The 23,581-nt window shown below is 39.3% G+C and overlaps 2 protein-coding genes and 1 long non-coding RNA gene across 8 annotated transcripts in view; 2 read left to right on the top strand and 1 right to left on the bottom strand.

The window, feature by feature from the left end:
* Positions 1–3,066, top strand: part of EIF2AK2 (eukaryotic translation initiation factor 2 alpha kinase 2) — a 53,675-nt gene extending 50,609 nt beyond the window's left edge. For all 4 annotated transcript variants that reach the window (XM_025354869.1, XM_025354870.1, XM_025354868.1 and 1 more), the window contains 2 exons: positions 689–742; positions 821–3,066. In XM_025354869.1, the coding sequence (XP_025210654.1) occupies positions 689–742; positions 821–940 (174 nt within the window). In that variant the 3' untranslated portion in view covers positions 941–3,066. The remainder of the gene's footprint in view (positions 1–688; positions 743–820) is intronic.
* A 1,781-nt stretch (positions 3,067–4,847) lies between these two features.
* Positions 4,848–9,950, top strand: LOC112605172. Its single transcript, XR_003115365.1, has 2 exons — positions 4,848–7,273; positions 8,221–9,950. It is a non-coding gene; the product is annotated as an uncharacterized LOC112605172 (long non-coding RNA).
* On the bottom strand, positions 9,916–23,522 carry GPATCH11 (G-patch domain containing 11). Of its 3 annotated transcripts, XM_025354810.1 has the most exons (8): positions 23,463–23,522; positions 19,629–19,697; positions 17,893–18,119; positions 17,039–17,080; positions 15,736–15,856; positions 15,517–15,607; positions 15,022–15,135; positions 13,155–13,764 (listed from the first exon to the last, which is right to left on the bottom strand). In XM_025354810.1, exons 2-8 carry the CDS (start codon positions 19,682–19,684, stop codon positions 13,657–13,659), a joined length of 759 nt encoding a protein of 252 aa, XP_025210595.1. In that variant the 5' UTR covers positions 19,685–19,697; positions 23,463–23,522; the 3' UTR covers positions 13,155–13,656. The 3 variants fall into 3 exon arrangements, with proteins under 3 accessions (XP_025210596.1, XP_025210595.1, XP_025210594.1); XM_025354809.1 differs by lacking the exon at positions 13,155–13,764 and having other exon boundaries at positions 14,576–15,135; XM_025354811.1 differs by lacking the exons at positions 17,039–17,080; positions 17,893–18,119; positions 23,463–23,522 and adding an exon at positions 9,916–12,971 and having other exon boundaries at positions 13,683–13,764; positions 19,629–19,635.
* Between the last annotated feature and the right edge of the window lie 59 nt (positions 23,523–23,581).

Genomic DNA, 23,581 nt, shown 5'->3' with positions numbered 1-23,581 from the left:
ATGTGGACTTTCTTGCTTAGGCAGTGGGGAGTCACTAAAGGCAGTAGGCAACTAGATATCCTACTCTTTTTTTTTTGTTGTTGAGATAGAGTTTCACTTTTATTGCCCAGGCTAGAATGCAATGGCACGATCTCGGCTCACTGTAACTTCTGCCTCCAAGGTTCAAGCAATTCTCCTGCCTCAGCCTCCCGGGTAACTGGGACTAAAGGCGTGCACCACCATGCCTGGTTAATTTTCTTGTATTTAGTAGAGATGGGGTTTCACCATGTTGGTCAGGCTGGTCTCAAACTCCTGACCTCAAGTGATCCACCCACCTCGGCATCCCCAAGTGTTGGGATTACAGACGTGAGCCACTGCACCCAGCTGTATATCCTACTCTTAAGCTCAGGAAAGGGAACCTTCCTGGAGTCAATAACCTTATCCTCTGTGAAACAGTTAGAAGTACATATCACTTAGGGCTCCAAAACGCATGAAGGTAGATGGTGAAGATGATGCACTTAACACTTCATGTCATAATGCAAGGATGGTTATTAGAGTGGGGGTAGGGTAGGAGACAGGGAATCCTGCTTGCTTCTTGTCTAGAGACTTTCCCAAAAATCTGGAAATATCCTACATTTCAGGTGTCCTCAGCCTTTAGTTCTGTTTGTTTTTCCTAATATATACCTTTCTTTTTTTTTTTTTTTTTCAGCTTTTTAAAGACCTACGGGGTGGCACCATCTCAGATGTGTTTGATAAAAGAGAAGTAAGCACTTGAAAATCATCAGAATTTTATTTATTTCAGTGTTTTATTTCTTACTGTTGACTCTCACTGTCATTGCAGAAAACTCTTCTAAAGAAATTACTCTCAAAGAAACCTGAGGACCGACCTAACACATCTGAAATACTAAGCACCTTGACTACGTGGAAGAAAAGCCCAGAGAAAAAACGACATACATGTTAGAGCCCTTCTGAAAAAGTATCCTGCTTCTGATATGCAATTTTCCTTAGATTATCTAAAATCTGCTAGGGAATATCAATAGATATTTACCTTTTAATGTTTCCTTTAATTTTTTTACTATTTTTACTAATCTTTCTGCAGAAACAGAAAGGTTTTCTTCTTTTTGCTTCAAAAATATTCTTACATTTTACTTTTTCCTGGCTCATCTCTTCATTCTTTTTTTTTTTTTTTTTAAAGACAGAGTCTCGCTCTGTTGCCCAGGCTGGAATGCAATGATCCAATCTCGGCTCACTGCAACTTCTGCCTCTTGGGTTCAAGTGATTGCCTCAGCCTCCTGAGTAGCTGGATTACAGGCATGTGCCACCCACCCAACTAATTTTTATATTTTTAATAGAGACAGGGTTTCACCATGTTGGCCAGGCTGGTCTCAAACTCCTGACCTCAAGTAATCCACCTGCCTCAGCCTCCCAAAGTGCTGGGATTACAGGCATGAGCCACCGCGCCCAGCCTCATCTCTTTGTTCTAAAGATGGAAAAAACGCCCCCAAATTTTCTTTTTATGCTATTAATGAATCAATCAACTCTTACCTATTTATTAAATTTCTACTGCTTTTAGGCCAAAAAAAAATAAGATCGTTCTCTGCCTCACATAGCTTACAAGCCAGTCGGAGAAATATGGTACTCATAAACAAAAACAAAAAAAAGTGATGTACAACCACTTTGGAAAACAATTTGGCATTATCTAGTAAAGTTGAATCCATGTATACCCGTAAAACGGTCAATTCTGTTCCTACATACATGCTTACAAGAATGTCCATAAAACCCTATTTATAATAGCCAAAAGAACAGGGAACAACCATAATGCCCATCAAAAGAAGAATGGATTAAAAAATTTATATTCACACAAAGGGGTACTATATAGTATTGAAAACAATTGAATTACAGCTAAATGTAATAATGTAACACAATATAACTCTCGGGAACATAATGTTAAGTGAACAAAGCAGGTTTTCAGAAAATATATGCAGAATAATTCCATTTATATAACGTTCCAGAGCATGCAAAATGAAATCATTTTCTATACGAAACCCAACAAATGTGATGAGACAACAATGGGAAGGAAGGGAATGAGAAATATTAAATTCTGGATGGTGGTTGTCTTTCAGGGCGGGGAATTATGTGATTGGGGAAATGGGCTTTCAAAGGTAATGGTAACTTCCTTAAACTGGATGGTAGGTCCACTAGTGTTTGCTATACAGTTTTACATTTTATCTTAAATACATTTGTATCTATTTTATCAACCGCTTTAAAGACGACTGTGCTGTAAGGCAGTGGCTAAAAACAGAAAATAGTCCATCGGGAAGGGTGAGATGGCTTTCTACTGAGCACAGGGCTAGAAGTGACAGCCCAGTGGGCCTTCCAAGTATATGCCAGGGTGTTAGATGAGTAGAGAGGAGACCACCCAGGAAGTCTGGACAAGGGGCCTGGCATGAGCTCTGGAGAAGAGATATTTGAGGAACACTGGGTATGCTAGTTTGTTGTCCTGAATTGCTGTAGAGAATGCTGAAAGATAATTTAAATTGCATCTTAGAAGACCCTGAAGGTTAATTTGAACTTAGGGCAATTGTTTTAGTTTGTTTTCTTACTGCCATAAATGGATACTTGAGGCTGGATAATTTATAAGGAAAAGAGATTTCTATGACTTACGGTTCTGCAGGCTGTACGAGAAGCATGGCACCAGCATCTGCTTCTGCCCAGGCTGCTTCCACCCATGGAGGAAGGTGAAGGACAGCAGATGTGCAGAGATCATATAGCAAGAGAGGCAGCAAGAGAGTGAGGGAGAAGGGCCAGGCTCTTTTTTAACAACCAGCTCTTGAGGGAACTAATAGATTGAGAACTCCTTGCTTCCCCTCCCCAGCACACCCCACCCCCAGGACGGCATTAATCTATTAATGAGGGATCTTCCCCCATGACCCAAACACTTCCCATCAGGCCCCACCTCCAACATTGGGATCAAATTTCAACATGAGATTTTGGGGGACAAACATCCAAACTATAGCAGCAACCAACCACCATTCTAAAACTGCCATGTGAGTTTAGGATTTTAAAAAAGGGCCACATTTAGGTTAAACAAAAAGTGAAAATACAGTAAGAGAAAATACTTTCATAAAGGCTTTAAAAAGTGTTCATAAAAAGCAGTTCCTACATTTTTCACGTAAGGTTCATCAATAGATGCTAAAACTATTGGATGAAAATCTGTTGTGGAATAGGAATCTTCACAAGGATTTAAATATAATCCTACAGAAGATATATCAGTTATACAGGGGAAAATGTACCTTTACAATGGTCACCACAATATCCAAGTGATTCAATTTAGCAGCACCCAAGGTGGAACACCCTAACATTATGCCCCTCCTGATGTGATTTAAGAATTTTACTTATTTAGTTTTCTTGCACAAAGTGTTAAACTGGAATTTAAGCATGAGGAAATTATTAGACAAATCCTGAATGTAATCATTCTATAAGATGATTGACTTGGGCTTCTCAAAAAGTCAGTGTCATGAACAAAAAAAAAAAGAGAGAGACTTGTAAGATCTAATGACCAAATGCAATCAATGCTTGAATCTTCATTGTATCCTGGATATTCAAAGAGACAAAAGCTGGACACAGTAGCTCATGCCCGTTATCCCAGCATTTTGGGAAGTCAAAATGGGAGGATGGCTTGAGCACAGGATTTCGAGACTAGCCTGGGCAACACAGTGAGTTCTCATCTCTACAAAAAATCAGAAAAAATTAGCTGGGCATGGTAGCATGCATCTGTGGTCCCAGTTACTTGGGAGGGTGAGGTGGGAGGATCACGTGAGCCTAGAAGGTCAAGGCTGCAGTGAGCCATGATCATGCCACTGCATTGCAGCCTGGGTGACAGAGTGAGAGCCTATCTAAATAATAATTTTAAAAAATACAAAGAAAACAACAACCCAGCAAACAGCTATAAAGATATCTTTGGGACAATTAAGAACATTTGAATATAGACTGCGTATTAGTTAACAATGCCAAATAACTGTTTTCTCAGGTGTGATAATAGTATATGCAGAAAATGTTTTGTTTGTTTGTTTGTTTCGAGACAGAGTCTCACTCTGTCGCCCAGGTTAGAGTGCAGTGGCGCAATCTCGGCTCACTACAACCTCTGCCTCCCAGGTTCAAGTGATTCTCCTGCCTCTGCTTCCTGAGTTGCTGGGATTACAGGCACTTGCCACCACTTCAGGTTAATTTTTTTCTATTTTTAGTAGAGACGGAATTTCACCATGTTGACCCAGCTGGTTTTGAACTCCTGACCTCAGGTGATTCACTTGCCTTGGCCTCCCAAAGTGCTGGGATTACAGGCATGAGTCACCGTGCCTTTCCAAAAGTGTTTATTTTTAGGCAATGCATGCACAAATATTTAGAGGCCAAGTGTGTCATGATGTCTGCAACTTTCAATGTTCAGCAAAAATCAACATGGAGAGAGAAAGAGGACACACATGTGGCAAAATATTAGCCATTGAACAATTGGTAAATCTAGATGACAGTACACAGGTGTTTTTGTATTATTCTTTGAACTTTTCTGTAGATTTGAAAATGTTCTGCATAGAGAGAAATTTTTTTTTTTTTTAAATCAGGTTTTAATGAGGCTATATTCAAAAGAAACACTAAATGATGTGGCCAGTTAGTGAGAATGTAGCCTTATCTTTACCTGACCTCATTTTAATATTCCTACTCTGGCTGGGCATGGTGGCTCATGCCTATAATCCCAGCACTCTGGGAGGCCGAGACGGGTGGATCACCTGAGGTCAGGAGTTTGAGACCAACCTGGCCAACATGGTAAAACCCCCTCTCTACTAAAAATACAAAAATTAGCTGGGTGTGGTAGCGGGTGCCTGTAATCCCAGCTACTCGGGAGGCTGTGGCAGGAGAATCGCTTGAACCCAGGAGGCGGAGGTTGCAGTGAGCCAAGATCGCGCCACTGCACTCCAGCCTGGGTGACAAGAGTGAAACTCAGACTTAAAAAAAAAAAAAGATATATATATTCTACTCCTATGAAATGAATATAGCATTTCTTAGCAACTTCTATTTATCTGTGAGTATATATTTTCTTGGCCTCAAAATTAAAGTAAAAAATATCCTCTTACTCAGAGGAGGACAGGGGCAAGAGCCTGGGACCTTATTTGGTAATTAAAATGCACACATACACAGACACACACACACACAGAAATTTTGAGAGCCATTTTAATATAATTGCCTTATTAGAAACATACCTTTTAGGGAATGTTTGTCACTAAACCACATATTATTTAAATATGTACATGTTTAACATAAATACATACATAAAATTCACATGCATACTTAACACTTATGTTAAATATATTCACTGTATGTATATATGTACACAATATATGCATATATATGTGTGGATATGTGGTATGTATGCATGTGTGTGTATGGCCAGCTACATAATTTGTGGGACTAAGGGCAAAATGAAACTGTAGGGCCCTCATTCAAAAATTAGGTGTGGGATGCTTCTAAGTACAGTCTTGTGTAACTGCACAGGTTGCATGTCCATGAAGCCATCCTGTGTGTGTGCATATATGTGTGTGTGAATATATATTTTATATAATACATATATATGCATGTATGTATCTGAGAAGAAATGTTTAAAAGACTACATATAAGCTCTTCCAGGTCTCTACTATCTGTTAACTAACTAGAGACATAACTCACAACATCCATTGCCCACTGAGTGTTCACCATAATTTGAGATTCTTGGCATGTTAACTTTTCATTATGGAATATTGAATAATTTCAATATGATTCATACTTATTTAAATTTTTTTATGTTCAAACATACACAAAAATAGAATAATGAAACTCTACCCATCACCCAACTTCAACAAATGTCAATACTTTACCTTTCTTAATACATCTAACCCCTTACTTTTTGTTTGTTTCTTTTGGTGAAGTATTTAATTGTAATTTTTTTAAAAAAGAAATAGGATCTCACTCTGTCACCCAGGCTAGAATACAGTGGCATGATCACAGCTCCTTGTAACCTCGAACTCCTAGACTCAAGTGATCCTCCTGCTTCAGCGGCTTAAGTAGCTGGGACTACATGCATACACCACACACCCAACTAATTTTTAAATTTTTTGTGGAGATAGGGTCTTGCCATGTTTCCCAGGCTGGTCTCAAACTCTTGGCCTTGAGCGATGCTCCTGCCTTGGTCTTCCAAACTGCTGGGATTACAGTGTCCGGCCCTACTGGAATATTTTAAAGTAAAGCTCAGGTGTTACATCATTGCACTTGTAAGTACTTTAAAATGTATCTCTAGCAGATAAAGTCTTTTTTAACAAAACCACAGCATCATTGTCACACTCAAAAAATCCACAAGATTTCCTTAATTATCATATAATGGTCTGTATTGTTTCTATCTCAAAAATACAATTTTCTTTGTTGTTGAAATACAGATCCAACATTGCATTTGGTTGATATGTCTCCTTTACTCTGTAACATTTACCCCTGCGTTTTAGTTCTTCCTGGCTTTTATTTGTCCTGTGGAATTTCCTCCATTCAAGATTTGACTGATGGTATCCCCATAGTGTCCAGTTAGACCTAGAAGCTGGATTTGATCCTGGTTCATTTATTTTCTCCCAAGAATACTCCATAGGTGATGCTGTATACTTTCTCTTGTATCATTTCAGGAGGAACATGATGTCTGATTGTTCCACTTTCAGTGACTTTAATATTCATCAATGGGTTCTGGTGGTACCACCTACTACAAAGTTTCTCATCAATCTTTCACCTGATGGTTTTAGCAGCTATTGATGATTGTTGCCTGGATCCATTATTTCATTTCAGGGGTTGTAAAATAGTGATTTTCTGGTTCTGTCAAACCTCTTGCATTTATCAGCTATGATTCTTTAAGGAACTTTCTCTAAATCTGAATGGGAAAGATGGGATAAATATTTACAATTTTTAGAGTGAGTTAGTGCCCTAGCAACCTCCAAAGTTGACAAATGAGTATTTCTTTAAATCAAGGTATGGCCCAACCAATACTTTGAAACCAGCATGTTTAGAATGGAGCAGGAAGAAACTACATTTGAAAGGTCAGAAAGTGGAAAGACTAAGAGGGCCTGAACAATAAGAGGACAGAACCAAGAGGAGTTGGCAACTAATTGGATGTGGGGATTAAGGAAAGGTAAGCATCAAAGATTACCTCCAAGTTTGTTAGAAGGTGAGTAGCAGGATTCTGATGCCATTAAAGTAAATACAGGTCTCAGTCAAATGAACCCCAAGTGAAGGGGTGGCCTGCCCCTCCACACCTGTGGGCGTTTCTTGTTAGGTGGAACGAGAGACTCGAGAAAAGAAATGAGACACAAAGTATAGAGAAAGAAAAAGTGGGCCCAGGGGACTGGCACTCAGCATACAGAGGACCCACGCTGGCACCGGTCTCTGAGTTCCCTCAGTATTTATTGATCATTATCTTTACCATCTTAGAAAAGGGAAGTGGCAGGATAATAGGATCATCGTAGGGAGAAGGTCAACAGTAAGACATATGAATAAAGATCTCTGTGATGTAAGTTTAAGGAAAAGTGCTGTGCCTTCATACGCGTATGTAAACATCTCTATAAACCTTTTTAGTGCATAAAGAGCAGCATTGCGCTAGCAAGTCCTACCTTCAGCCCTAAGGCGGTTTTCTCCTATCTCAGTAAACAGAACATACTATCGGATTTTACACCAAGATGTTCCACTGCCCAGGGATGGTCAGGAGACAGATGTTTTTCTCTATCTCAACTGCCAAGAGGCCTTCTTTCCTCTTACACTAGTCCTCCTCAGCACAGACCCTTCACGGGTGTCGGGCTGGGGGACGATCAGGTCTTTCCCTTCCCACGAGGCCATATTTCAGACTATCACATGGGAGAAACCTTGGACAATACCTAGCTTTCCTAGGCAGAGGTCCCTGCAACCTTTGGCATTGTACGCGTCCCTGGGTACTTGAGATTAAGAGAATGGTGATGACTTTTCACAAGCATACTGCCTTCAGGCACTTGTTTAACAAAGCATACCCTGCACAGCCCCAAATCCTTTAAACCTTGAGTCACCACAGCACATGTCTCTTGCAAGGACAAGGTTGGGGGTAGGGTCACAGATTAACAGCATCTCAAATACAGAACAAAATGGAGTCTCTTCTGTCTACTTCTTTCTATATAGACACAGTAACAGTCTGATCTTTCTTTTCCCCACACCAAGAGCCACATGTATTTGCGGGGTAATTTATTTGTCTCACGCTTTTACCTGTTACATGATTTTCAGTAATTTAGAACTTAAGCGAGTAGTGGGGCCACTGTATATCTAGCAACATGGTGAGGTAGAGCACGTTTGGGAGGGAAGATGTTGAATCCCATTTGGTGATGGTGAGCTTGAGGTGCTGCCAGAACATTGCACGGAAGATAGGAGGAGACTGTAGAAAATGCAAGACAGGAAAGGTCTCCGCTTACATGTTAACTGTTTCTCTCTAAATGGCCATCCAGGCCTCAATGTCTACGGTTCTTGATCTGTGATTATGACATATCCAAATCTTACGTTTCTTAAAAATAGTCATAGATGAAGGGATCACGGTTGATAGATGTATGGTGACGTTATTGGCTTAAATTCTAAATCACTAGAAACTCTGTAATAGGCAAAACAGTGAGGCAAATAAAATGCTTCTCAAATAGGTATGGCTCTTACGGGGTTAATTTGATTTGGACATGTATTAATTTCTTATGGCTGCTATAACTAACAAATTACCACAAACTTGGTGGCTTAAAACAACACACATTTATTCTCTTTCTGTTCTGGAGGCCAGAAGTCTAAAATGAGATTCCCTGGGCTGCAGTTCATTGGGCAAGGCCATGCTCCTCTGGAGGCTTCCGTGATGCTTCCCATATTCAGTGTTTCCTGAGGAAGCCCCTCCCATGCAGGTCTGCAGTTTTACCTCAACAGGCTTTTGCACTCAGTGGCTCTCTTCTGTGGTTTCTATCTGAAATTCTCTTCATTTTCCTAAAATAACAGCTTTATTGGGATATAATTCATATGCCATACAATTCACGCATACAGTATACAATTCAGTAGTGTTTACTATATTCAGAGTTGTGCAAACATCACTTTTCTCACCCCCAAAAGAAACCCTATACCCATTAGTATTCACTCCATTTTCTCACAACTCTAGGTAACCACTAATCTACTCTCCATCTCTATAGATTTGCCCATGCTAGACATTTCATATAAATAGAATCGTACATGTGGTCTTTTTCACTGAGTATAATGTTTTCAAGGTGCATCCCAGCTGTGGCATGAATCAGCATCTCATTCCTTTTTATTGCCAAATAATATTCTATCATATGGATATGTCACATTTTATGTATCCATTCATCAGCTGATGGACATTTGGGTTGATTCTACTTTTTGGCTACTATGAATAATGCTACTGTGAACTTTTGTGTACAAATCTTACGTGGACATGTTTTCATTTCTCTTGGATGTATATTCCTAGGAGAATGGCTGGATCATATGGTAACTTTTTGCTCATAACTTTGCATATCAAAATTATATCCATCTTTTTAGAACCCAAATTCAGTGTTATTTCCAAAGTGTTCGAACATCTCCCACTCAAAATGAATCTTCTCACTAGTACTCCCATTGTTTAGTACCTAATTGTTATTACCAGTTTGTCTTAGAGCTCAGTGATTCATACATAGCACTTTTCTTCATTATACTGCTAATTTCATTATACTGTAAGAATGGGGACAAGCTGTCACTCTTGTATACCACAAAGCAGTGAGTGCACTGCTGTGAAGAAGGCAGGAACTCAAAGTTAAGAATTTTGAATGCTTGAGCCTGTAAAATGTGTCTAATAAATAATAATGTTCATTTTCAAATTTCAACAATTAAATGTTTAACAAATAACAATTGAAATAAATGTTTGTTAGAAAAACCAATTTGGTATGTTAAAGTATTTATTTTGAATTTCAGAAACTACAGTATTCTGGATTTTTAATGAAGAAAATAAGACATTTTAGAATTTCTAGATAGGACTTTGAAAATAAACATAGCACAATATACACAAAAGTAAATGACAACATGACATTAAATTTTACATTGTTTTGCAGTTTCAAATTTCATATGAATGTTCTATAACAAATTTTAAAATTCTTTTCAATGTTTTGCTTCCCTTGGTGTTCATTATTGCCTATTTATAAAGTCATAAAAGGCCTAAAAATAAGTTTTTACTCATATTGAAAGCCTGATTTTTTTTTTCTCCTTAAGATGGCGGTCTCTCACTGTGTTGCCCAGGCTGGTTTCAAACTCCTGGGCTCAAAGGATTCCCCACCTCAGGCCCCTGAGTAGCTGGGACCAAAGGCTTGCACCACTGCACCTAGCTGAAAGCCTGTACTTTTATCCTTCAATGGACAAGAATGGAGGGATATCTCCCACTCTCTAAGCTGGTCTAGTCCTAGTCGTAGGCCTGTAAATGTAGACCACAATCCTGGTGAAGTCATGGGTTCCATCAGTGTTATTCTGGCATTCGCAGCATAATTGTCATGAACATATTTAAAATATTTTAGGCCACTGAGCAGGTGTGGGTTGTCCTCATAGTCAGTAAGAGGAGAAAGGGAAGCCAGTTCCTGTCTAACTCCATTCCATCTGAAATTATCCATTTGGCTTTGGGATTTGACTGAATGTTGGTATGTTGGCTGAAATGACACCAAAGTATTGACTGTAATTGCAAGGGTAAAATGTACTCCTCTGTTTTATTAATAGCTACTAATAAAATTTTATATATATATATATATATATATATATATATATATATATATATATTTTTTTTTTTTTTTGAGACAGAGTCTTGCTCTGTCACCCAGGCTGGAGTGCAGTAGCATGATCTCAGCTCACTGCAACCTCTGCCTCCCAGGTTCAGGCAATTCTCATGCCTCAGCCTTCTGAGTAGCTGGGATTACAGGTGTGCGCCACCACGCCCAGCTAATTTTTGTATTTTTAGTAGAGAGGGGTTTCACCATGTTGGCTACGTTGGTCTCCAACTCCTGGTTTCAAGTGATCTGCCTGCCTTGGCCTCCTAAAGTGCTGGGATTATAGAAGTGAGCCACTGCACTCAGCCAATTTTATAATTTTTTTAAAACAAAAAAGTAAATATTAAACAATAGCATCCAACCATATAAACTTAAAATATTATATATATATTTACATTCATAAAAATAATTAGTTTTCTGGAGGAAGAACTGAGGCCCAGAAGTTAACTAGATTAGTGGCTCAAGCTAGGCTGCATTTTAGAATCAAGGGCAGTGATGCCCACGTCACAGTGACTAATGGCATCAGAATCTCTTGGGATGGGACCCTTTTATTATTATTTTGTAAAGCTCCCCAAGTTAAGCTTGAAAAGTGAATTAGGTAATATTAAGTCAGAGATTAATACAAGTTGTACTACTGATTATCTTACCCTAGCAAGTGTAGGTTAGTTTTTGCGATCTTCTTATGTATGCTGTTTCTAATAAAAGGGGTTGTTCTCTTGCTCAATCCAACTAAAAGGTGAGCTATAAAATCACACAGGTGATCACAACTCTATCCAAAGAATGGTGGTGCTCCATACTTAACCTCAGCGCTAGTTCTTATCCTCAGGTGCTCATCACTCATTCTTGGGACTTCAAAATAAATACAGATATCCAGAACCACCTGAGACTAGATGAATCAAAATCAATCACTAGGAGAGACGCCTGAGCATATGAACTTTTAAAAAGGTCATGATTTTGATGCCTCACCCTGGATGGAGCTCTCTCATAGTATGTCACATGGTATGTTCTTAGCTGTATTCAGTAAAATTACACGGAAGCAGATTTCAGTTTAAGAGAAAACAATGAAAACAATTTAGAGCTACCCAGTAATGGAATGGTTTTAAAGCAGTGAGCTCTCTGTGGCTAGAAGAATAAAGGCAAAGGTTGAACTATCACTTGCTGGTAATGCTATCAAGGGGTTTCCAAATTCAGTAAATACTTGGATCACACGATATTTGAGTTTCCTCACAATTCTTAAGTTTCTCTAGCCAAAACTTCCAACAGATCACATATAATGGATACAGACACTGTCATGAAAACTCATGATTTTACCAGAAATTATCACAGTTATTTTGTTTGTAAAATGGATTAGAATTTAGTAGTACTGATGGAACACTGCCTCTGACATCAGCCTTGTTGAGGGGAATACTTTTCCCCTCCTCTTCATGCTTGGATGGAGGGAAGGGAAATTCTCCTTGCTCTTTCAAAGCAAGAAGTGTAGGAAAAAGTTCTCTGAACCCTCATTCATTCCTTCCCAACAGAGAACTGTCTCATCTCACAGGTGATACAAGAAGGAACTAAGCATGTGTGGTCCAGTCCCTGGTGGTTTCCCTGACCTTGAAAGCTAACTGGTCTCAGAATGCAAAGATGGGCTCAGCCCCAACAAGACAGAGACCTGCTGTTCTCGCCAATCAGGGAGAAATATTAGAGTGTTCAACTGGAGAAAAAGTCAACCTTCTTCTCTATTTCAGTTTATTCACTGATAAAGTGGATATTTTTCTCTTCCTCTGACTCCCATTTCTTATCTCTCAGTTTGTTCCAAAGTGAAGAGGGGAATAAGATAATTACCTGTTGGTGTCCTTAAACCCCTCATGTATCACAATACAGCAATAAATTGTAACTGTCCATCTCTATGATACTGGTGTTCTGAAATGCCATTGCATTATTTTTTTCAAGTCAGTGAACACTCATACTCTAAAGTACGAAAAGAACAAAACATTACATAAAGTCCCTCTTTCTTTACTGGCATAAAAAATTTTGGATTTCCAGCTGCTGAATTGTCCATCCCTAGGAAATAATAACACTTTTCGAGTTTCTACTTTTATTGGGGATAATCTTAGTCATGATCTGCAGAAGTTGGTCCTGGACAATTTGAAGATAGGTCGTCTTTATCTGTAAGTTATGTGAGGGAAATGAAAGATTAATACACCTTCTCCAGTAAACTATTCTAGAATATTATTTCAACATAACATGCATTTTTTGATCTGATGTTTTCTACTTATTCTGCTAAACAAACCAGAAAAGATAAAAACAACAATAACCAAAAATGCTTCACTCTCAAGTACAAAGTTCTTAAATACAAGTTAGCAAAGGTAGCTTGGGAAAAGGTGTTAGAAGGAAAAACACTGGGCTCTGTAAGACACCTAGTAAGTGTAAACCATTTCTATCCTTACAATGGGGAAAAAAAAAAAAAAAAAAAAAGGAATAGATTTCAATATACCTGATTTCTATGGTTTAGGGGTAATACTCTATCTAACTATATAAACATTAGCTCTTAAAATTTTAATATAAATTCTTTCAAATATCTGTAGCCAAAGAAAGAATCTTTAAAAATAAAGCACAAAACATTCATCATCCTCAGGTTATTCTAAAATTATTTCTTTTGAAACAAAACACTGAAAAATTCCCTTTCACACATTCAGTTTAAAAGTTAAATGCAATTTTCATAAAGCCTCAATTATTTCTATATCCACTATTTAAGACATTGGTCCCACATTGCCATTTGAATGGAATAAGAAATCTCCATTGTCAGTGGGGGAATGACTTTAACTAAAAATTGGAGAGTATTCATCTATTTTTAAAAAGTACAAAGCATTTTCTTACCTTCATAGGCTGTTCCACACCAAATACAATACAGATGTTCTTCTCTTAAATAACTAGTCAATATTTGTAATTTTTCCAGTACCTAGATATAGGATACAAGCACATTAATACTTTACATTGAACAGAACCTTGGTTTTCTGGCTCTTAGATCATGCTGAATTAGCTCAAGGCTGTAAATATTCTGCTATACTCTGGAATAGTTATTAGAAATGTCAAGGGCAGAACTGATATATTTGAATGTGTTCCAGTTCATTAGCCACCCTGAGATTTTCACAAGTCTGCCAGACACAATAGAGACTGCTTGTTAACATTGAGAAAATAGTTTTTGGGTGACCTTATTATAATCAGCATCCTTTAAAGGCTTTTTCTACTTTCAAGGCATCTACGTCCCCCAGATAAGGTGAAGGTGAATATTGCCTCCTTTTGCCAAAAAAGTTCTTATCAGTGGTCTCCCAATTAAGTGGAATATAGATTTTTCAAATTGTGAATGTTTTCTACAAAATTATTACACTCAAGTAACCATAGGGGTGTATTTTCCTTTCTTGAATAATCTCCATTTCCGTTTTTTTTGGTTTTTTTTGGTTTTTTTTTGAGACAGGGTCTTGCTCTATCACCTAGGCTGGAGTGCAGTGGCATCATCTCGGCTCACTGCAACCTCTGCCTCCCGGGCTCAAGTGATCCTCCTGCCTCAGCCTCCCAAGTAGCTGGGATTATTGGGTGCCCCACACCTGGCTAATTTTTATATTTTTAGTAGAGACTAAAATACACCACCATGTTGGCCAGGCTGGTCTTGAACTCCTGACCTCAACTGATCCACCAGTCTTGGTCTCCCAAAGTGTTTGGATTACAGGTGTGAGCTACTGCGCCTGGCCTCCATTTCCTTTTGATTGTGTTTTTTTGTTGTTTATGAGTAGGAGAAAAAAAAGTACACATTAGAATCACTTGTAGAAGTTTTGCAGGAAATAAGGTATAAATTAAAATAATTTACATTTGTTGCTAATTCATCATCCAAACTGTAGCTGAGATGAGAGGACAAATGGAAGCTAAAGGGAAAAATTATATGTAAGTTTTCATTTGGGGTTAATAAAATAATCCTGCAATGCAGTACCTCTCAACCAGGGGTTATTTTTCCCCTCTGGGACATTTAGTAATGTCTGGAGAGGGTTTTGGTTGTCATAAGCAAAAGTGCAACTGGTATCTGGTGGGCAGAGGCCAGAGATGCTGCTAAACATCTTGCGAAAAACAGGACAGCTCCCCACAACAGTGGATTACCACAACTCAAAGTGTTAATGTTGCCAAGGCTGAGACACCCTATGAAGGAAATGGTGCCAAAGCATACGCTTAAATCTTCACTCTTATATTCATCTTCATCCTGTTCTTTTTCCTCTTCATCTTCTTCAGTCTCCTCTTCAAGCCTCAACCAGTACCATGCTTCCCTGGGAACCTGAATATTCTGAAAATACAGAAGTATTCTCAATTAAACATACTAAACATAAGAGCATGACAAATATGTTCATTTCAACATGAATTCATTCTTTCAATACGTATTCACCAAGCGTGGCTTTAAGAGTAAAAACACTTTACAAAATTTATATATTTATAAATTTATATATTTATGAAAATATATAATTTTATATAAATTATCACAGATCAGAAGTGCACATTACATGAAAGCTTTAATGAGCAGATAAACCAGGCTTGGAGTTCTTAGTTTTTTAAAAATATATATATACACACACATATATAAATATGTATATATATACACACACATATATATGAAATCACAGTGGGTACCAAAACACTTTACTAAACTGAAAGCTGGTAAAAGGCTTACTTTCTGGGCATCCAATTGTTGACAGGCTCGCTGGCTTCTTCTGAGATCTCCTTCTAGCTTCATTTCATCTTGCTTATTTTTAAGTCGCATTCTAATTGAAAGGAAAAATTGTACACTGAAGGTCTACATTCTCTTTAACCATTTTATATGCCCAAGTACCAGAGAACATACCACAATAAAGAGGAAATAAAACCAAAACCAGCTCAAAAACAGCTTTACCGAAACTGTTCTGCAGCTTTTTCTTCAGCTTGGTTTTTCATGTGAATCTTTTTTCTGTAGCTTTCCAATTTTTCCTCTGCTTTCCGTTTTAATGATGCCTCATGACCAATGCCACTTTTCCCTATTCAAACCGAAAATTCTGATGAGAAACATACTGACTTTGTGCTTCAAAACAAGACAATGTATGTACAGATTAAATGCAATTCTCACTTGAGTACTATCACTCACAAATCATTTGAATACACTAATAGTAGAAAACACTAAGGTTTTTAAGCCCAAAACATAATCTGATTATTACAAAGATTATTAATCTCATAAGATAGTAATACTATGAACAATTTTTCGAATCAGAAAAACAGTATTAACTGTTATAGTTTTACTTAAGTATGATGAATAAAGTATATCTTTTTCTCTTGAATTCATCCAATGTATTAAGCAAAACATTTGGTAGGTAAATCTGTCTCAGAACACTTTTATTCTATTTTATTTTTATAGAGACAGGCTGGTATGTAGTGGCACAATCATGGCTCACTGTAACCTTGAACTTGTGGACTCTAGGAATCACCCCGCCTCAGCCTCCTGAGTAGCTCGGACTACAGGTATGTGCCACTACACCCGGGTAATTTTTAAAATTTTTGGCAGAGACGAGGTCTTGCTATGTTGCCCAGGCTGGTCTCAAACTCCTAGCTGCTTTTTTTTTGAGATGGAATTTCACTCATGTTGCCCAGGCTGGAGTGCAATGGCGCAATCTTGGTTCACCGCAATCTCTGCCTCCTGGGTTCAAGCGATTCTCCTGCCTCAGCGTCCCAAATAGCTAGGATTACAGGCATGCGCCACCATGCCCGGCTAATTTTGTATTTTTAGTAGAGATGGGGTTTCTCCATGTTGGCCAGGCTGGTCTTGAACTCCCGACCTCAGGTGATCTGCCCACCTCAGCCACCCAAAGTGCTGGGATTACAGGCGTAAGCCACCGCGCCCAGCCAACTCTTGGCTTTAAGCAATCCTTCTGCATCGGCCTCCCAGAGCCAAACAGTTTTAAGACATTTCAATGGACAAAAACAGTATTGCACATTCAACGGTTATAATGATTTGTTCTTCCCACATTTGTGTAGTTTAAATTTTATTTTATACTCACTAAAACTTATTTCTTTTCTGGTTGAAGATGTTTAGAAATTTAACAAAATTTTACTGAACTGTAACAGTACCATCATAAAAAAAAAAAGTATTTATTGAGCAAATATATGTGGTAGATCTAAGGGTAAGTTATTATTACTGGCAAATATGCTCCGAAATAATTACCTACCTGTTTTGATATTGAGAGGAATCGGTTCAACAATACCACCCCCTGAAAGAGAATGAAATACAAACTACTTTAGAAAATCTTCCTCAAACTACAGGACAGTATAAGTATGCAACTTTACAATGCTCTATGCATATGCCCTCCTGTTTCAATGATATTCAAAACTGAAATCTGAACATCAGTATTCTATATATAATCAATTACCTCCCTTGTCTTCAAATACCTACTCATCAAAAAGGCTGATTCACAGCCTCCTATGCCACCTGAAGGTGGAGTTTTAAGAAGGAACAACACTGATATTATTAGTGCAAGAGGGTGATAGCCTTAAGTGAAAGCAAAGCAATTACGATAAAGGAAAGAAAAACTGTTTACAGAGGTTACTATAAATATATAGCCTCTCTATCTTAATAAGCAGTTTCACTTCCTAAAAAGAGAGGTGAGAATTAAGCCTCTCCAACTGGACAGTCACTCAGATGGCTGCCACAGGTACAGAGCAAGCAGGGCAAAGTCTTGCCATCATCCTCAGTGTTGTTTCAATGTCTTTAGCTATTGCACTTCTCAACCCACCACTTATCACCATTCTTTGCTACTTCTGTTGTAAGCCACATCCATCTCAGTTGTTAGTGCCTTCAAGGCTAAGCTGGGCTGATAAGCAGCTCTCGATGGCATATGTGGTATCTAAAATAGATGCGGGATGATGAAAGTTCTCCATAAGGCTTATTAATACATAATAGACTAAAAAGCCCAAGTTGTTTTAATTTCTATGTAGATAAAGATTAAAGCATCAGCTTTGGTCCTCATTCATAAGTCACAATTAGGTGTTAAGGAATACCTGTCTATTTCCACTCGTGACTTACCACTCTTGCCAAGTGCCTGACCACTTTTATAGCCCATCTTTTGCAGCAAGGCAAACCCTTTGTTTTCACAGCCTAGTGCATTCTTCAACCCAACGTTACGTCTTTCTTGTTCTTCTTCTTTTAAACTCTTCTGCCTGTTTTTCAAATTGGCTTCCTGTTGCTTTTCTTCTTTTCGGCGGGCTTCTCGGATTTGCCTTAGCATTGGCAATCCTGGTCTGATATCTTCTCTGAATAAGGGAAAAGTTTTTTTAGATGAGTCCATAAAGTTTTCTTTTCTTTTTTTAAAAATTTTTTGAGATGGAGTTTTGCTCTTATCGCCCAGGCTGGAGTGCAATGGCATGATCTCGGCTCACTGCAACCCCCACCTCCTGGGTTCAACCGATTCTCCTGCCTCAGCCTCCTGAGTAACTGAGATTACAGGCGCCCACCACCATGCCCGGCTATTTTTTGCATTTTTAGTAGAGACAGGGTTTCGCCATGTTGGCCAGGCTGGTCTCGAACTCCTGACCCCAGATGATCCGCCTGCCTCGGCCTCCCAAAGTGCTGGGATTACAGGCATAAGCCACCACGCCTGGCCAAGTTTTCTCATAACTCTGTCACTTACTCACCTGACAACAGTTAATATTTCGGCACTACCTCTATGATCATCTTTGTTATTATGACATTAGAGCCTAATCAGTGACCTCTAAGAATGGCTGTTTTAGTAGAAATGATGGCCGGGCGCGGTGGCTCAAGCCTGTAATCCTAGCACTTTGGGAGGCCGAGACGGGCGGATCACGAGGTCAGGAGATCGAGACCATCCTGGCTAACACGGTGAAACCCCGTCTCTACTAAAAAATACAAAAAACTAGCCGGGCGAGGTGGCTGGCGCCTGTAGTCCCAGCTACTCGGGAGGCTGAGGCAGGAGAATAGCGTAAACCCGGGAGGCGGAGCTTGCAGTGAGCTGAGATCCGGCCACTGCACTCCAGTCTGGGCGACAGAGCGAGACTCCGTCTCAAAAAAAAAAAAAAAAAAAAAAAAAAGAAATGATGAAGGCTGGTGCCAGATCGTAGGAAAATAAGGAAAGCACAAAGTTGAAGAAATCAGATATAGTAAGTTTAGACTTACTATGTTTCTAGGATGTTGGCAATAATAAAGAACAAAGTTGTATATAATAAAGAACAAAGTTGTCCCAACTACTAGAAGAGACAATATGATGAAATAAAGGAAAAGGAGTAAATTTCCTTGGAAGAAGGCAATAAAAAGGATCATGGGCAAAAGTACAATGGTTAGCATTAAAAGGAAGAAGTGGCTTCTAGTATCTTTGTATGGAGGCATAGGAGGTACTTCCATAAAGCAAGAAGACTGACTTTCCAACCGTACATTTAAACTCAATGTCAGGCTGGGCACGGTGGCTCATGCCTGTAATCCTAGCACTTTGGGAAGCCAAAGCCTGAGCTCAGGAGTTAGAGACCAGCCTTGGCAACATAGTGAGACCTTGTCTCTGCAAATAATAAAAAAGAAGAGTTAGCTGGGCATGATGGTGCAGGCCTGCCAGTCCCAACTACTTGGGAGGCCGAGGTAGGAGAATCTCCTGAGCCTGGAGAGTTTGAGGCTGCAGTGAGCTATGACTGTGCCACTGCACTCCAGCCTGGCTTACAGCGTGAGACCCTGTCTCAAAAACATAAAATAAAATGTCATTGCTTAATCTACACATCTTACACATATCATTGCATTGGGTATGCACATTTACTTACTGGACATTAATGAAGGAATCAGACATATAGTCCTCTTCTGCCATGTTCAACTTCATATGGCTATAGTATCTACAAATAAAGTAACAATTACTTTTTTTTTTTAGTTTATCAGAATGGAAATAAACCTTTCTGTATCTGCAGCCATGAGCTGTCTCTAGAGCTCCACTATATATTCAGGTGCCCTTTGGACATCTTTATCTGTGGACGTTTCGAACTCAACACTCATTTCTTTCCCCTCTCCCCAGCCTTCTACATCCCCTGTATTTCCATATTAATGTCATCATTATCTCCTTCTTCCCGACCTCTTAGGAAGCTCTGTCAAGTCTTCCTCCATAAAACTCCTCACAGACATTTTTTCTACAGCTGCGACCACTGCTTTAGTTCAGGCACTTTTTTTTTTTTTCCCTCACCTGAACTATTACAACAGCTTCTTAACCAGCTTCTTAGTTGGTCTCCTCTTCCAATCCATCCTCTGCACCCCATCCAGAGGTTTTTTGTTTATTTGCTTGTTTGTTTTTAAATACAAGTCAGGTCAGGTTACTAGCCTGTTTCAAATCCTTCATTAAACCTGACTCTGTAGGCAGTGGGGGACCAGTCAGTTTTGCAAAGCATGAGATGTTGTCCTTCATAATCTGACACAACTGTCCCTAAGGATTCATTATTCAAGCCCCATGGCTTCTAACGGCCCTCTGAACACAGCATAGACATTTCTTCCCTGTAGGCCAAGGCTACCCTCCCTTCAGAAACCTGTCCTGACCACTCCAGGCCTTTCTCTACAGCACTTTATGTCCAAGCTGCTCATGTGGAACTCGATAGAGTTAACAACTCACTTATATGGAAATATTTTTGAGGGACAGTTTCTATCCAGAATAGTTAAAATCATGTAATTACTGGCCCTTAATGGGTTAAAGTAATTATCTACAAAAGTACTACTCAAACTTTATTGTGTATACAAAATGCATTGAGATCTTCTTAAAACGCAGAATCTGATTCTGGGGCTGGAACCTGAGGTTCTGCATTTCTAACAGGTTCACAGGCAATGTCAATGTTGCTAGTTCAGTTGCTTTTAAGACAAAAGTGTAGTCACTTGTTGTGGTGCATATATACTGTTTTTTCCTGCCTACCATCTTTTCCTTTGGGAACCCAACCCTCTGCCCTTCATGTGGTTCTAGTAGAAGGTGGCAATGTCACTATCCCAGATTTCCTTGGGCACAAAGATGGTGAATTATAGTACCCTATGTCCAGCAATAGGGGACGAGATGACCCAGCCAGGGAAATAACCATCTCTTTCCTTACATTATATGAATATATGGGTTGTCGGGGAAAGAAAGTCTTTGATGGGTGTTTCTGAACTGGGAGAATGTGAAGCTGGGCTGTGGATGGCCATCTTCTTGGCCACATGAAGGGATCTTGTCTGAAGAATGAAGCCAGATAGAGAAAACGAGCCTAGTTTTCAAGGCCGTGGATTCTTTGATGCTGCGACTTAGCATTCTACCCCATTACATAGACTAATACATTTCTGCATTACCTAAGCTTGCTGAAGTAGAGGTTCTGTCAACTGCAACCAAGTGTCTAGAAAATTACACTGGATGAAAAAAGGATTACTATACTAATTTTTAATGGGTTTCTTTTTTGTTTTTTGAGACAGAGTCTTACTCTGTCGCCCAGGCTAGAGTGCAGTGGTGTGATCTCAACTCACTGCAACCTCCACCTTCTAGGTTCAAGCAATTCTCCTTTCTCAGCCTCCCGAGTAGGTGGGATTACAGGCATCCACCACCACACCCAGCTAATTTTTGTGTTTTTAGTAGAGACAGGGTTTCATCATGTTGGACAGGCTGGTCTCAAACTCCTGGCCTCAAGTAATACACCTGCCTCACTTGGTCTCCCAAAGTGCTGGGATTACAGGCATGAGCCACCATGCCTGGCCTGGTTTTTTATATTTTTAATGTATATCTTCTCAACTAATGTATATCTTGTGTTAAACACAAAAACAAGTCCCCTGTATCATCCCTACCTATCACTGCATCCCAAACATAAATGCTTAATAATTGTTTAGCAACAATGAGGATAAAAAGGGTCTTTAATATTTGTGATTTTATAACTTTTTCCTATGTCAACATGTCATTTTTAAACACTTTTTAAATAAGTACAGAAAACACATAAAACAAACACACAGCTTAATACATTTTTGTGAGTCAAACATTCTTGTAACCATGTGGTACCCTCCAACATGGCTCCCAATCATTCTTGCTGCTTGGTTTTCTACATCCTTAGTGTAGTCTCCTTCCACAGTGAACAGGATTAATCTGTGTAACCAATAGGATTTTGTGGAAATGATGGAGTTGATTTATTGGTCATAACTGCAGCTCTTAGGTCATTCTAACTTTGAAATTGGATGACTCACTTGAAGGAAGTCAGCTGTCACATAATAAGTATACTCAAGAAGCTCTATGGAGAAGGTCACACGATTGGAATCAAGACCTCCTATTAAAAGTCAGCACAAATTCATGAGCCACAGGAGCGAGCTACCTAGGAAATGGATCCTCTTGCTCCAGTCAGGGAGGCCTTCCACTCAGCCTGGGCTGGCATCTTCACTGCAACTTCTTAAGAAAGTCCATGCTAATAAACTAAGCCAAGCTGCTAACAAATTCCTGACTCATAGAAACTCTGAGATAACAAATGATTACAGTTATCTTAAGCTGTTACATTTGGGGATAATTTGTTATGCAGCAAAAGTTATCAGGAGGTAGAACCTTAACAGGCACCTGGGAGCCCTCCTCCCCTACCCAGTTGCACCTCTCTTTTGGTTCTAAGAATAGTCACTATTCTGGTTTTTATGGCAATCATTTCCTTCATTTTCTTGGTAGTTTTGTCATCCACGTGTGCATCTTTAAACATTACAGTTTAGTTTACCTATTTTTATTATAAGTTAAAAACGTGCACTATTATATACAGCATTTATAATTCACCTACTCCCTCTAAACCTGATTCTTCATTTGTAATAACAGCATTTTTACACATAATGGTTTCACATTTACCCAGTATATCACACATTTTTATCACACTTAACCACCACTAACAACTCTACAAGGTAGGAATTGTTTTTCCTATTGGAGAAATTAAGGCTCAGTATGGCTAAATGACTATTTCAAAACCACAAAGAATCCAGGTCACAGTGCCTTGCAAATAGGATTACATTGTTTTTAAGAGACCTATTTAAAGTGCCAGGCACATCTGAATGGGGTTACAGGTTGCTTTTAAAGCTCTCTTTCTATTGGTAAAATATACTTTAGCATTATCCATTTCCATCAAACATAAGCATAAACGTCACAAGGCGATACTCTGGCAGAGATGATGGAGGCTTGGACCAGAGTGATAGCAATGGAAGTGGTCGCATTTGGGGTATACCTGAAGGTAGAGCTTACAGGATTTGCTGATGTTGTAGGTAGTATGTAAAGAACGATGTCAAGATAACGCTAAGTTTTTGGCCTCAATGCATGGAAGGAGTTAACATTTTTTGAGAGTGGGAAGACTGTAGGAGTAGGTTTGTTTTCGTTTTTTTACTGGGTGTAGTCAGGAAACAGACATATTGAGAGTACTATTACATATAAAAGTGGAGAGATGGACCTACAGTACAAATGTGACAAGAAATGTCCCACTCTCAACACTACGCTCAGGAACCGCTGATCCCTTCCCTCCCGCGTTCCTCCTGGCTGCAAGCGCCCCACAGACGCAACCACCCATGGATGGAAAGGTGGCTGACGGTGTGATATGGTACTCACGGCCAGCGCACGCTGCCTTTTATCATTCTACCGGCGCTTCCCAGACCCTTACCTGACAGCTCTCTTATCTGACAGCTCTCTACTCGCCCCGGTTCAGCTCCGCGGAGCGCGCGCTGCGCATGCGCCCACCAACCAGCATCGGACTTCCGGGCCTCGGCTCACAGCAGTTTC

This window comes from Theropithecus gelada, chromosome 13 (assembly GCF_003255815.1).
Source record: "Theropithecus gelada isolate Dixy chromosome 13, Tgel_1.0, whole genome shotgun sequence".
NCBI classification, from domain to species: domain Eukaryota; kingdom Metazoa; phylum Chordata; class Mammalia; order Primates; family Cercopithecidae; genus Theropithecus; species Theropithecus gelada.
This window is presented reverse-complemented; position numbering and strand designations above follow the sequence as displayed.

Excerpts from the sequence above, each read along its gene's own strand:
- GPATCH11 (XM_025354809.1), bottom strand. The coding sequence starts at position 19,684 with ATGAAGTTGAACATGGCAGAAGAGGACTATATGTCTGATTCCTTCATT. Across the intron at positions 18,120-19,628 it reads GATTCCTTCATTAATGTCCA|AGAAGATATCAGACCAGGAT; the intron begins GTAAGTAAATGT and ends TCCCTTATTCAG. Across the intron at positions 15,608-15,735 it reads AAAGCTGCAGAACAGTTTCG|AATGCGACTTAAAAATAAGC; the intron begins GTAAAGCTGTTT and ends CCTTTCAATTAG.